This window comes from Pomacea canaliculata, linkage group LG7, assembly GCF_003073045.1.
Source record: "Pomacea canaliculata isolate SZHN2017 linkage group LG7, ASM307304v1, whole genome shotgun sequence".
Lineage (NCBI taxonomy): Eukaryota > Metazoa > Mollusca > Gastropoda > Architaenioglossa > Ampullariidae > Pomacea > Pomacea canaliculata.
In genome coordinates, this window is record NC_037596.1 from 4790052 (window position 1) to 4805343 (window position 15292).

The 15292-nt window shown below is 39.3% G+C and overlaps 1 protein-coding gene and 1 long non-coding RNA gene across 3 annotated transcripts; both read left to right on the top strand.

The window, feature by feature from the left end:
- The first annotated feature begins 1600 nt into the window (after window positions 1-1600).
- On the top strand, window positions 1601-4573 carry LOC112568372. Its single transcript, XR_003100073.1, has 5 exons — window positions 1601-1656; window positions 1945-2031; window positions 2217-2298; window positions 2799-2869; window positions 3234-4573. It is a non-coding gene; the product is annotated as an uncharacterized LOC112568372 (long non-coding RNA).
- A 3325-nt stretch (window positions 4574-7898) lies between these two features.
- On the top strand, window positions 7899-14656 carry LOC112569250. Of its 2 annotated transcripts, none has more exons than XM_025246988.1 (9): window positions 7899-8209; window positions 8356-8742; window positions 9526-9644; window positions 9841-10032; window positions 10476-10733; window positions 11902-12204; window positions 12455-12568; window positions 13069-13239; window positions 13547-14656. In XM_025246988.1, the coding sequence occupies exons 4-9, from the start codon at window positions 9927-9929 to the stop codon at window positions 13672-13674; spliced, it is 1080 nt and encodes a 359-aa protein (XP_025102773.1). In that variant the 5' UTR covers window positions 7899-8209; window positions 8356-8742; window positions 9526-9644; window positions 9841-9926; the 3' UTR covers window positions 13675-14656. The 2 variants fall into 2 exon arrangements, with proteins under 2 accessions (XP_025102773.1, XP_025102771.1); XM_025246986.1 differs by having other exon boundaries at window positions 7900-8209; window positions 13066-13239.
- The last annotated feature ends 636 nt before the right edge of the window (window positions 14657-15292 follow it).

A 15292-nucleotide genomic window follows, 5' to 3' on the forward strand; every position in this document is an offset into this window, starting at 1 on the left:
CCAACAGCAATTGTGCATGGGACCTAATAAAGTCACTGAAAGAAGAAGAAGTGAAAAAATTTGTGTGGGACGAAGATAGGGGCCGCTATATAATGGTGCTTGATATAATACTAACTCCTTTTCCTATCATCAACTCTTCTTCTCCTAAGTCTCGATCAGCTGATGATGAAGTATGGCAAGTTTCATTCCAAACCCTGGGTATTAAATCTGTGCAGTAATAATTTAACTTATCTAAAGGAATATTGCAGTTTTAGTAACTGTGTTGAAATTAATTTTGTGCTATGTGAATGATAAATTATATAGTGTCTAAACCATTGTAACTCTGTGGTCTTAAACTGCAGAATACGGTCTATGCTATTGGATATTTCTGCATGCTATTTTGAGATGATGGGTTTTTTTCCAAAGCTATGGTATAAAAGGACTGACCGCGCTTTTTTCAAACAGAAAAAGAAATGGAGTGTACAAGACGATCAAAGTTACTTTTATGATTTCCTTAACAGCGGTCTTCATGGAGTACTGGCCCAAGGGCTATGTTTTGGCAATTCTTGTTTACGGTTTCAAAGAAGTTTATAATTACTGCTTGTATTGTCAAAATGAAGCTGAAGGGAAACATGCCTGAAGAAGCTGCTATGGCGGGCTTGTCAAAAGTGCTTTCCGATCGTTCGTGGGAACAGTTAAGCAGATTGCGAATGTATATAAATGTATCGCCATGCTGGGTGTGCAGTAAGAAAATAATAATTTTCTACGGTAAAGCACGGGCTAAAAACTACCCTCGATGTATGGAGATCGTGTTCGCTGCTCCCTACAAATGGAGGAGAGACAGCTGTGTGATTTGTAACTGCACCACACACAAGCTGCCAACCCTCGAAGACCACAATAAAATGATCAAGGCACTTTGTGAACTCGGTAATGTTTACGGCATCATTGTAAGGACGTTTGCAAAACAGGACTGGGCAGCACCTAGCAAACAACTTTGGGATTACTAATTTTAATTACGAAACACCAAGAAAAAGGGAAGATATGTGTATGTGGAACGATTACGACCAAGCACATGGTATGTTTATCGAATTCATTTCTTCTTCTCCTCCTCCTCTCTCTCTCTTGCGAACTAACTGATATCATATGACTTACTCACCTATGCCTAAACACTATTGCTAGAAGTTTTTCCGCTTCACTTGAATGTTCTCGTGTGTGTGTGTGTGAGACGATCAAAATACTTTCATAAAGAAGCAGGTTCATTTGCTTATGATAGCGGGATGTAGTTAGCAGCGCTTTTGCCTCCCTTCGCCTTACACTTGGTCCCCCTCCCCCCTTTACAAGAAGAGGGATGCAAGGGTCTTCTTGAGTGCACCAAACATGAGTCCGGAGTAGAGTTCTGTACTCTCTGGAGTTTACGGAAAAGACCATCGGGAATGCCAGTGAGAACCAAAAAAGTGTGATAGAAGGTTTGAAAGAGATGATGATGATGATGATGATGATGATGATGATGATGATGATGATGATGATGATGATGATGATGATGATAATAATGATAATATAATAATAATAATAATAATAATAATTTCTTCTTGCTTGTCTTAAATCAGTTTTTTTTTTAACAGAGTGTGTGAGCCGCTTAAATAATTCGAAGAGAATCAGAAGCCCTGTGCAAGCAATGTAAGGTCAAAAAGTGTCTTGTATCAAAACACTTATTTACGTGATTTTTTTGAGGTTTTTACTGCCATTTTATCTACGCTGCTTGAACTTTCTTTCTTACCAAACAATTTTTCTTATTTTATTTTATTGCACATGCATCGTACAGGCTGCTTGGAGGTGGATCATGAGACTGACAGGACACACAAACACAAAAACAGTTCAGCAGAAAAATCAACGCATTAGCATAACGACTGCAAAACATTTGTTAAGACTGCCTGATACGCGAGTTTTTTTTTTTTTTCTTAACAGATCCGACTCCATGAGTGCTATGGCATTGCGTCCGGGCCCAAACATACAACTGGAAAGTCCTGGATACCAGCCCAGCATGTCACAACCGTAAGTTCTTCAAAAATATCTCTTGGCAACAACATTTTTTGTAAAACCGATATGGAAACTCGATTTTTTTTTTTTAAAAATATTTCTTTTAAATCTTAGCATTCCGTTCGTTGGTTTCCATGAAACATAATGCATGTTTAAGGACTTCAAAGATCTGTTGATATTTAAAACATTTTGGATAACAGTTTTATGCCCTTCATCGTTTACCCCATTGACTACCGAAGACGATGACCATGATGGAGCTGCTGCTGCCATCGGCCCACCAACGTAAGCTCTCAATACTTTGCAATTCGTTTTCTGTATTTTTGTTTTTTTTTTTTTTTTTTTTTTTTTTGTTTTTTTTTTTTTTGTTTTGCTGTGAAATCACCACCACTTTCAGTTTGTTGTAAGACTGCGTTGCATCTATAAAATTGAAATATAAGTGGATGCGCATAGATAATATTCGTATCTGCTTTAAGAACGATTGAAGCGTGTAACTATAAATATTCTTTTTTCTTGTTGCTCTGTTGCTCTTGTGGCTTTCTATCTTGTTTGTGACTTTGTATGATTGCGCGGTCATAATAAAAAATGTTTCGACAGCGCACACATTCCACTTTAAAAGCAAAAAAAACTTGAGAAGCTTCAGTATTTATTATTCCATCATGACACGTTTCTCTTGCTTTACGATTTGCAGTATCCACACATGCTATTTTATTGTTGTTGTTTTGGTATTTATTTTTGTACTAACTTATTTGTGTTGTGAGTATCAGAAGTCGTTCTGTCGATAGGAGTGTCGTTCCTCTTGACATGGGAATAAACTACTGCAGAAGGCGTTGGAGGATGCAGGTGTCTTGACTACGTAAGTTGTTTGATTTTGTTTGTTTTTTATTTTTTTTTGGACATGAGTTTGCCATGAAAGATTGATTGCTGACTGTCACAATAACAAAACTGGTGATTCTCCCTTTCTTCATTTCTCATATTACTCTCTTCCTCTCTCTCTCTCTTGCTTACAGCGGGAAGTTGACACTGATGGTGATGATGATAGGGTTCGATCTGATTGTTACCTGAATGATAATCAGTTGCCATTTGGGGCTTTTTGCCCTCTCCCCTCGGTTCTAGATCTTTCTCTTACCGATAAATTTCATTGGCATGTTGATGTTTCTATCTAAATATTTATCAGTAAATTACAAGCTAAAACTTAAACATCCTAATTATTCTGTTAGGCATCCACCTGTGGAAGATGATCATGATGAGAATATCCGTAGGGTCATAGAAGTTGATGGGATACATGGCAAAAGGATCATATTCCAGAAGCGCTGGGAAGAAACTCTAGATTATTAATAATAATAATACAAAGTGTGTGCTTCTTTCTGCATATTACACATTTTTGTATCGAAGATTGTACTTTTTAGAACAGTTTTTTCTTTTGTACCTAAATGTCTATGGCTGCTCTAGGCACCTTCAATATTCTTCTAAAATTATTACTCTCATACGTGAGTAATTTGAATAACATTGATGTGCATACAACTTTTTGTGTAAGCTTTTAGTTGAATTGAGCACGGAGAAATCTAAAATAATTATGAATGCTAAAAAAGTGTCGCAAAGTGAAAATAGTTGAATGTTTTACATCTGCTCGAATATTTTTATTCTGCTTTTTTTAACCACTCGAGCAAGCAGCCAGATAAATAAACAACAGAGCTGCGTCCATATTAAAATATGTTTTGATCTACTTTGTAAGAGCGAAATATCTATGCCTTACTTTAACATGTGGAATACTTTGGTCAATATTTTCATGCTAAGAGCAGCCTTAGGGATAAAAGCATATTGCTATGTTTTCATGCGTATTAACTTTGCTTTGTATTTGTGTATTTGTGTATTTTTCTTTTTTTTTTTTCACTGTGTAATAAAATTTTTAAAACGCATGTGGCTCGAGTTTTCAAAATAAACCAGCAGACTTGACCATCGAGGTAAGGATGAAGGTAATGGTGGTCCTAAGGGACCTCAATTTTCTCGGGCCAGCTTTACTTAGGACAGTAACCCATCTCCTCTCCGTAACTGTCTTACCTTCTCCAACCCTCTATGGCAACAGTTTTCCGTCCAAAGGTCTAAAAAGTAATTTCAAAAAATGAAAACATGGCTGACTCACATTGTGATAGCCCTGTAGTCTTGCCGAGACAGTAAATTTACACCATAGGATATTATCTGTCTGCTGGTACAGATAATGGCCAGATAAAGCTAGTCATACTGCTATGATTTTTTTTTTCTGTCGTAAACGACAAGTTTGTCATCCGCATACTGCTTCAGTCATGTGCGAAATAGTGCCAGTCTACCTGACACGTGATTACGAGATTTCAGCGGAATGATGAGTGATGAGGTCAGCACTAATAGAGCGCTGACCTCACTAACACGTGTCTCCGTACTAGCCAAGTGCAGCTGAGGAACAAGTCCATGAGGAGGATAGACCAAGGAGACCGCAGACCAGGAGTGTCTACGTTTCCCCCAATAAGGTAGACATTGCCAAGCTCCGTAAAAGAAATATTTTGAGCAGTGAAGGCGATGTGACTTTGCTTTCCGCAGTGAAGGAGACGTACGTATCACGTGACTGTGTGCTCTGAAGTGGACGTCACCTTGCTCAATGTGTTTCCATAGTGGAGACGTGACTGTGTGCTCTGGTGGACGTCACCTTGCTCAGTGTGTTTCATGGGGGAGACGTGACTGTGTGCCATGAAGTGGACGTAACATTGCTCCGTGTGTTTCATGGTGGAGACGTGACTGTGTGCTCTGGTGGACGTCACCTTGCTCAATGTGTTTCATAGTGGAGACGTGACTGTGTGCTCTGGTGGACGTAACATTGCTCCGCGTGTTTCATGGTGGAGACGTGACTGTGTGCTCTGGTGGACGTCACCTTGCACAGTGTGTTTCATAATGGAGGCGTGACTGTGTGCTCTGGTGGACGTAACATTCTCAGTGTGTTTCATGGTGGAGACGTGACTATGTGCCATGAAGTGGACGTCACCTTGCTCAATGGAGCGTACGTCACTGTTTCGTGGATGAGACTTCGCTGTGCACACTGAAGAAATCCCAGTCTGCGCCCCACAGGAGACGTCATCCTGCTCCATGGATAACAACTCATCTTGCTCCATGGAACATCCTCTTAGTTCGTGGACGACACAACCCCTTACACGATGGAGGGCATCACTTTTTGATGGAGGATACGTCTTTTTGCTCACACTGGTCCGCTGGGGAAATGGAATCTTCCTCGGCGGAGCTGTCGTCCCCTTGCTCCACAAGAAACGTCACTTCCTCCATCCAGGAAACGTCGCTTTCCTCACTGAAGGTGACGCCACCTTGCTTCGAGAGGACACGTCATCACCTTACTCCCTGGAGGATACATCGCCTTGCTACATGGAGAGACTCCACCTTGCTCCGTTAAACAGCTGTCACTTTTTCCAACGAACCTTCTAGGAGAAAAATAAGACCGAAAACTGCACTTGGTCGGTTAAACAACTCCGCGAGATTTTGTCCAGCACACGAATGTCGGTAAGTACAAATAAGCTATGCATAATGTATGAATTAGTTCAAGTATTTGTCAAGATGTTCGATGGTACGTGTGAATGTGTGTGATGTACGTGTGTTTATGAATAATAAGTGTGACTCGGGCTGCGATTGGTTTTTTTACTATAATGTTTAGAGCATGCATGTTTCGCAAATAAGTGCATGTAAACGTGGGATATATTGTATCTGTAGGTTGTGTGGGTGTGTGAGTGAATGCTGTGCTTGTGTGTGTGTGTGAGAGAGAGAGAATGAGATGTTCTTCAAAACTTAACGTTTGATGAGAACATAATCTTACAAATCAATGTATGTATTTGAAAGAGCTTTAATGAAAATGATTTTTGTTTGTTTTACTTTCCAGGTTTCTTCATTAATTAAAAATTATTGTTTTTACTTATATCTGAAAAGGTATATCTTTGAGACTGATGCTTTTCTGGTAGCATCAATTTATTGTTTCTTACTTTTCTTATTAATGTTATTGTCATTTTTGTATTTTTGTTTTACTTATATCTAAAAAGTATATCTTTGCGATTTTTCTGACAGCATCAATTTATTGTGTCTTAATTTTCTTATTAATGTTATTGTCATTTTTATATATTTTTGTTTTACTTATATCTAAATCTTTGAGACTTTTCTGACATTATCAATTTATTGTGTCTTTATTTTCTTATTAATGTTATTGTCATAACTTTATATATTTTTTTTCTCATTGTACAACCGGTCAGAGACAAGGACCTTAACTGTGTCTCGTGTGTATGCAGTGTGTGCGCACGTTAAAGAACCTTCGGCGAATTCTTAGAACCGCCTTGGCAAAATCGCCCAAATTATATAAAAACATGTTTTATAAAGTATTGCGTATTCTCCATAATATAAAAGAATGTAAAATCTAACATCTCTTTAAGGGGAAAAAAATGCCAGCAGCTGAACAATCGCACTATACATGATTACAGTAAACAAATACACAGAAGCTGCCTTGTGAGATGAGACACAACAAACACCAAACGATTGAAAAGACGAACGATAAAGCTCTGAGAGAATAAAATGCTCGTTATTACATCGATCACTAATGAGCCAGCTAACAGAGAACTCTTTAAAAATGATTTTACAAGAAAATGGAAAATCAGAATCGCACAGAAGATGAAACATCAGAAGGACTCAGACACTGCCTCCCAGAAATAAAATCTTCTAAGTAAACTTCCTCTTGTTTCTTGTTGTCTTGATAAGTGTTAAACTCACAGAGTCTATGATTTCGTGTCCAAATATGTCTGATTTTTTTTTCACAAGTAACATTAACGAGTTTGATGATAACGCGGAAAATAAAGAGAAACACATAATTACAATTTTTAATTAACTTTTGATCATTTTATGGCAATTTCTGCATTGACCACTGTGGACACGAGCCTCAGGCAAGTGAAGAATACGCAATACAAGTTAATTCAGCCACCCCTCCCTTCTTTGCTAGGTCCCCTGTCAGACAGTACTGAGCCTCACCGTGGCACAGGGGTGTAACATCACGTGACAGTGATGGCCAATCAGTACTGCAAATGTTAATTAGACTGTAATCTTACAAATTGGTGTGTGTGGGGTTAGTGTTATGTTTTAGTGTAGCATCATGTCAAAGTGATGGTCAAAAGTTCAGAAAATGCTTAGTAGGTTTGTAGTCATTTCATGTGTTTGTTATTAACTAACATGTAATAGCAGAATTAAAATTATGGCCAGTTAGTCATTTTGTTAGTAACACCATGTTAGTGATGGTCAAAAGTATTAACGATGTTTATTACAATTGTTATCATGTTGTATTTTTGTTATTATGTAACACGTAATAATATAAATAAAATGACCAGTTTATCATTTTGTGAGTGTGTAACATCATATTAAATTTATTATTATGTAACATGTAATTACATGAATTCATTTTAACATAACAGCCGGTAAAAATTGCAAATGTTTTTATCACAATCGCAAAGTACTTTGTACGTTTGTTACTTTGCTTTCTTCCACCCCTATGAGGTACTAAAAATAACTGCTCTTTTTCATTGGAAATTTTGATCAAAAGAAACTGATACAATTAATTAAGCTTGAATGTTTTCTTTACCTGTAAATCTGTGATATATATATTAACTCCCTTTATGTTTGTCTTACTGTTTCAGATTCTTAAGATGGGTCAAATGGTATCTTTCTTTATAAATATCGCAGCTAATTGTTGGACTCTTCCTGCCTTCATTATTGTCTGTCTGTCTGTCTGTCTGTCTGTCTGTCTGTCTGTCTGTCTGTCTGTCTGTCTGTCTGTCTGTCTGTCTGTCTGTCTGTCTGTCTGTCTGTCTGTCTTCATGCCATGCAGTGTTTCGGAGTTTCGCTTATTTACTTCCCCTTTTTGTGTAAACAATGCAAACGTTGTTATAAATGTGTTTGGTGTTTCTGCTGGGAGGACCGGACGTTTCAAACAAACACATCTATTATTGTGATTACTATTTGATTTCCCGGAAAGTCCTCCAAACAACACGGATATTACATAAACAAAACCGAAACAAGAGCAGGATGTGCAAGTATTTATGAGCTATCAAAACAAGAACATTTATGCAAAAGATGGACAAACGAAGTATTATGGTCATTATTCTCTGCGTTCTGCAAGAATTTAAAATTGAAGGTAAAACACCTGCTCCACCTTGTTTATCTGGTGAAATATTCCCTCAGTATCTCTTTGTCTAGTTGCATAAAATAATAAATTGAATGAAATAGTCAAAGAGCCGTGATTTTTAATTGTTATATTTTCCCACACCTATCTGTGAACAGCGGCGCAGGTAAAGATACGCAACTGCCATGACGGTGTGATAACATCTCCAACAGACGAGAGTTCTCTCCTCAACGACATCACCATTTTCTGTGAGGTGACAGGCTTCCTCCAAGACCTCTCCCTGACGGCAACGTTTGCTGACGATGTGAACGTGTCTGTCGGAGGTCTGGCGAGATGCGAATTCCACACCATCTGCTCTGTGAAGACGATCCAGCACAGGGAGGTCAGCATGGGAGGTCTGTGCACCTACTACGGAGACTCCTTAAAGGGCTGCGTGTTTCATGTGAACAACATGTTCACACAGCCACAACACCAGTGGCCGCGAGCAGTCGGGTGTTCTTCACGAAATGGTGCAGCAAGTGCTTTTTGCAATATTAGTATGACTTGTGAGTATTTAAATTCGTTTGACATAATTTCCTCTTTTTTTTTTCCTCGGCTTTCTAACCCTCGGCTCTCTCTCCTACTGTTACTGTCTTTTTAATTCGTGTTAAGAAGAAAGTGTTGTTAATTGAGCATCATTTGTAGCATGCACCATAGCAATTACTTGTTCGTGCATGCCTGTGATTTTAACTATCTGACCTTCCAGCATGTGGCACCTGATTCATTAGAAAAGATAAAAGAAGAATGCAAGGAAATGTTTAGCTTTTCTACATATCGTGCCCTCGACACGATGAACCACTTACATCTCACTGTCTCTGGGAACTCGACTTCTGAAGTAAATCCTTGAACTAAAAAGATTTACATTTGCTTCAATAGCTTTCCTAGTCGCAGTGCAAGAGATACAAAGCTGTAAGATAAAAGAGGTCTCCCAAGTACAAAAAAAAAAATCATTACTAAAATATGTTGTCATGGGATGTAGTAAATGTATATAGATACAACTTACCAAACTAAGTGATATAAATTAGAAGCTGAATAAATAGCGTTAAATTATATTCGTATATTCAAAAATATGATTTAGTTTTTGCGCTTTGTTTAGCGATTATAAGTGGAGTAAAAATCTTGTTTAAAGACAAGCCTCAGGGAACTCGACCCAAGATAAAGCGGATATCACGAAATGCAACTTCACTGAAGCAAATGGTACTTCTGAAGACTACTTAGTGTGAAATCATATGATAAAATCCCGGATGCAGGGACAGTGTCAATGATAACGAAATTATCTTTGCTTGCAGATCCTGCAGAGTTCAGTCCCTGTATTTCCGAGTTGACCCCCTCGAACTGGACAGTAGTTGTCCGGTGCTACTTTAAAGATCTTTCTCGTGGCAACATGTGTACGTTGTACCTGGACTTTGTAAGTATAAGTTGAGCTCGAGAAGTTCCACTTTCCAAATGTACCATTCAAATAATACCTTACTCCCATGTGACACTTTCATCTAATGTTTTATCCAAAGATGAGATATATTCATGTCTTTCTATGTTTAAATTAATATTGGCTGTTCATTTCTGTTCAAATGTGATTACAATTGTTTTCAATTTAAAAACCAAAGAATGACCGAGATGCCCTGGGGCAGTCTCCTGTCACTCGGCTGACTCTTGGGAACACGACATCTGAAAAACACCAAGGTCCACGCGGATGTGCTCGATGGTTCATTCTGTCCCCTTGTACACAGCGGCAACGTATCGATACGTGGTGCAAGTGGACACCGGGGTGCGGTATCTGACCAACAGCATCATCATTGGTGAGCCCATTGCGAGCAAGTAAAGGACTGTTTATTATTTCCTTGTAGGTATGAGAGAAACACTAACGCCTTTTACCGGACTGCGTGCTTGTGGTGGGTTATGGTGTGTGTGTGTGAGAGAGAGAGAAAGATTGCACGTATCATCGTCGTCGTCCTCCTCCTCTTCGTCGTCCCTATCGTCCTCGGTGTTGTGTTTCTTTTTCTCATTGTCCTCTTCTGTCGTCGTCACATCTTCTCTTGGTTTTCTCTTTCATTCTGCTCGGCATTGCTGTTTTCATAATATATCCCACAGATCTTATCAATGGCGGTTTTAGATAATGTAAACGATTATAGGATGTTAATAAATAGTTAACTGTATTGCCAGAAGTAGCAGAGTTTCTTTTGAAAACTTTTTTCATCCACCCCGCTACACACCCACCGCTCACTATTACCCTGTGATCCAGAGCGCCCTCGTGGTCTTCGCACCTCGTGCCCTCAGTACGTCCGCGAGGGAGGAGACTTGAACTGTACCTGCATTGTCGATATCCCGGGCAATCCACCCGGATATGCCAGCTGGGACCGTTGGAGAACCACGCTGCTAGAGACTGGAGTACAAAGACGACACGACGGGGCAGTCACTGACGTCTGCAGACTCTACTGGCTCAGCAGCGTGGGTATCCTACCCCTAAAGGAGCAGATCACCTATACCCTCCGTGTTGCATGTAAGTAAAATGCGGTCTTAGGTCAAAGTTCAGATTGCTGATTCTTAACTTGTTATCAATGGCAAAAGTGGACTACGTCTTTCCTCGATACAAATGATGCTGATGTCTTACATGGACATTTTTCTGAATTGTTTGTGCTGTTTGAAATAGTTTTTCTTACGTGGACTAGAGAGCACACCTTGCAGTCTTCGAGTAGGTGAATGCCGCTAGCAAGATAAATATTTCGACCATTTTCATTGGCCACCACTGGAACTCTTCTGTATTTTAAATCTTACGATGATGCCAACACCGTAACGACACAGGGATGAATATTATGAAGCAGTGCATAACACCTGACCGATATCTCGTAGGTCCTTGAATCCTGAATATTTTTTAAAAAAGCAGATAATTCCCACAGTAGTCTTTGTTGATTGCAAAGACATTTATTCGCAGGATAACAAAGTACATCAACACAAGCAGACTAAAAAGCAATATGCTTGAAGATCAAACCTCACTGATAATACAGTCAAGTTCTTTGCAGTTTATATTCACAAAGCACAGAATCATCCATCAAGTACATGTTCTAGAACTCACACGATGATGGTCAACAAAGTGTCTCATTTGTATTTGCACATACCCCACGTCCACTTTTCATGCGCACTCTTAAGAAGTTTTCCTTTTCTTGTAAAGAATTTCTTAGAAGTTTGTTCTTGTTAATGTTCTGCCTTCTCACGATAGCAGTGCTTGTTGACATTATCTTTAGGGAAATCTGACTTTTGATGTGTTTTAAAGTACCTTGAAGTGGTTGACATCTCACACTAGACCACAGCTGTAAATTTATTAAGAACCCAGCTGCTTGAATGTTTGAAGGTTGTGATATATATATATAATCATTGTAGCTTCCTTGTTTTCATTTCATTGTATTGTTTTCGCAAGTCTGACAATAGCTGAAATTTTGTGAGTACAATAAACTGTCCTGGGGTTTGAAATCTTCCGGCACGATGTCCGAATTCAGGATATCAGGTTTGACCCGAGATATGTCCTCACGGTGACTGACGGTTCAATGAGGTCACTCAACAACACAGTCTGGCAGTTACCGCAATAAAAGCATGCAAAAAAAAAAATAATAATAATTTAAAAAATCTGCTTTATTAAGGAGTTTAAGGACTTGAATTTGTTGTTCTTTCAGATCCCCCAGAGCTGCCTCCTGTAATCGAAGGCATTCAGAATGATGAGTCTGTAAGGTCTGGCGACAGGTTGATCCTAACCTGCAAGGTGTCGGGAGGTCGCCCTCTCGTGTCGTCTGTTAATTTTACATGTGGACATCACGAAGATGAGGAGGACAGTGTCAGCGGGTCTTTCGTGTCGAGTGTCGTAACCCTGGACCCCGTCACAGCAAAGGACGATGGGATACGCTGTCGGTGCTCGGCGAAATGGCTGCCGGAGATCACACAGTACTCCCAAACAGAAGAGGTCGTTCTGAATGTTATAAGTACGATACATTCTGTCCCTGGTTATTCAAAAACAGTTTTGATTTCCTTTCAGCCAAATTCTTCGTAAATGTGCATACTGAGTTTTAACAAAGTTTTAATTGTTGTTGTTGTTTCATGACAGCTCTCTTGATATTAATTTCTGTTTAGTTTTGGAATAATCATATTGTTTTCTAGCAAAGATGCTTTGAACACTCTTGTCATCTAAGTTTCAACACGATAGTTGCCATGGAACCCACTGTGTTTTTGCAGACGATGCAGACGATGCTCCTGGTCCCTGCACTTTATCCGTCGCCATCGCCAGCTCTGTCGTGGCGATCATTTACTCCCTAGTGCTTGTGGCTGTTTGTGCTCGTCTCGCGAGATGTGAGGAACTCTATACTTATATTTGAGCTATATACTTCTTATATTGATGTAACTGTCTTCCACTTATTTGTATGTAATCTCTCTCTCTCTCACACACACAGAGGCCCGTATTTATAGGGACATAAAAATGCTTGAGGTAGAGAAAACCACTTAATGCTTCAAAAATAATTACAACTTGCAATTTGTTTCCTGTTTAGAGGTTAATTGAAGCCCCCTTACTTCCTGACCACTCTCTCTCTCCCACCCATGCGATACTGTTTGTGCGGGGTAAGATAATGAAAGTTGGGGAAGCTAGGGGGGAATAGACACATTCGGAGGAGAGAGAGACCAATGGTGGCAAGAACAGATACAAAAATGTTGTCAGATGAGAGGTCATCCCGATGAGTGATATCTTTAGTTTAGACGAGCTTCAGATGAGCTAAAAATCAGGAGGTAGGGGAGAGATCTTTGGTCTAGACACACCAACTGATCGTAATAACGGTTATGCTTGTTTCCAGCAGGTAAGAAGTCGGCAGTTTACGAGCGCCCCTGTCCTGGTGGCGACAGTGCAGGTTTGTTTGATTACAGCACGTACACCTCGCGAACTCAGCAAGTGTCCTCCACGCAGGACATGGAACCCATTTACGAGGAGGTTCGGGATCAATTGTATGTCTCACCACAAAAGTCCAGAGGTATTTTGTGTGTGTGTGTGTGTGAGAGAGAGAGAGAGAGAGATCTGGATTAAGAAAAATTAAGCACCAGCTTCGGAAACCAAAGAAAGAAGGACAATAGAGCACCACAAGGTCCACGGGTTTTTTTTGTTTTTTTTTTCGTGCGTCTGTGAAAGATAATTTTTCGAGTGATGTGTATGTGAAGATAGTTTGTTCAGAGAAGGAAAAGGAGAACGGACAAGAGAGTGAGCCGACAAATAGGAAGAGAAAGGAAAACAAGTCTTAGTTCAAACTTGGAATCAATTATAAAATTGGTTTGTTTATACAGATGAAGCCGCCGTCGAAAATAAATTACCCAGCATTCCTCAATACCGCAACGAGGCAATAGAGTCCTGCGAAGCTTCGGATGTCAAGATGGCAGCAAACTTCAAATCTGACTACCTCCATCCACTGTAAGGGCTGCAGTGGGATCTCTTCTCATCATCCTTTTCAGACATGTTACAATGTTGTCACAGTACTGTACTGGAACAATGTTGCTGTTGTTTGTTATTGATATTGTAGTGTCACAAAGTGAGTATTGTGCTGTCACAATATTCCCTCTATATGCCACAGTGCACTGTCACAATATTAGTACTGTTCTGTTTTGTACTGTCCAACACACAATGCTCTTGTCATCAGTCGATGACACCAACAAGATGATGTTCCCAGTCTCCAAGCTGCGGGCCCGGCGAGACTGCCCAGTCCAGCATACTGTTTCTCTTCCATGTTATAAAGGAAAAAATTGTTCGAATGAAACTACTTATAATAATTAATATTGCTGCCCAGTTGTTGTAGATAAATTGTATTTAAGTACTTCCTGTCTTTGTGTCCTGTGGCTCCGGATTGTCTGAAGATCACCATTGTTAACTGATGACACATTGAAAATTGTGTACATGCAGCGAGATGTAATTTTGCAAAATGTCTACTCATTCCAATTGTATAGAATTATGATTTGTCTTGGTTTATTTATTTATGTTTGCTTTAGTTTTTTTTACAACACAAATTGATAAAATACTATCTCCTTGACTGACGGATTGTACTGTAAATAAACCGGAAACATTTGGTCGACATTATGGCTTTTGTTATCTGTCAAAATGTATCAAGCAAGTTTTTGACAATTAATGTGGCTAAACTGTAAGTGACGAAAGCCCATTGTACTAGGAAATATTTTAGAAGTGTACAAACAACTAAGTATGAACTTAAGATTGTTGACAAAGCTTCAATGTTCGCCTCCCAAAAAAATTACCTTTACACAGATTTTCGACCATATTTGCCTTGTTATCAAGGTCTTTAAATGCCTTAATAAAAGCATTATACTTCCATGTCTGCTGGGTTCTGAAATTGTTATTTTATAAACGAATCGCTTATGGATACCAATAAATACTATTTCCTCAACTTTACTCTCTTTCGTTTTTCTCTTGTTTATGTAATTATGTATACTCGAATGTGCTTGCGCGTGTTTGAGTGTTTGTGCATTTTTAGTGCTTCGCTAACCTATTTTTTTTAAAGTCGATCCTGAAATTGAAACTGACCATCGTCCTTCTGTGACTATCTCTACACATGAACAGTCTGTTCTCAGTCTTTGGTCTACATGCTAAACATCCCTGATATGCCAGTCCAGTGTGGCAAGAATCTGGCACTAAAGATAGGCTATCTTTGGTTAGGCATCTTCTTCCTAGTGCTGTTTCTTGTTCTTTTTCATCGGGATGTGGTATGCATAAGCTTAGATAACAGTGATGTCATTTCGACGACAATTCTCATGTAAATAAACCTGAAAGCTTTCAGCCTATGGTACAATAATGTGAATGTCTCTCCAAAACAATGTCCAATGTACCAGATGTGTTCATCATCTGTGGTTGCTTCCCCAAAGCCTATCTCTTCTCTTCCAGGTTATCCCAGGATAGCTGGCCAAATTATGCCCGGTGTCATTTAATTTTTATGGTGGCTAGAGAAAGAGAACCAACACTCCACGAGCAAAGAGTGGTGTTTTTGGTGTGTCTAGATTTTTCCACCTTCCGACCTGGAACCATCCAAT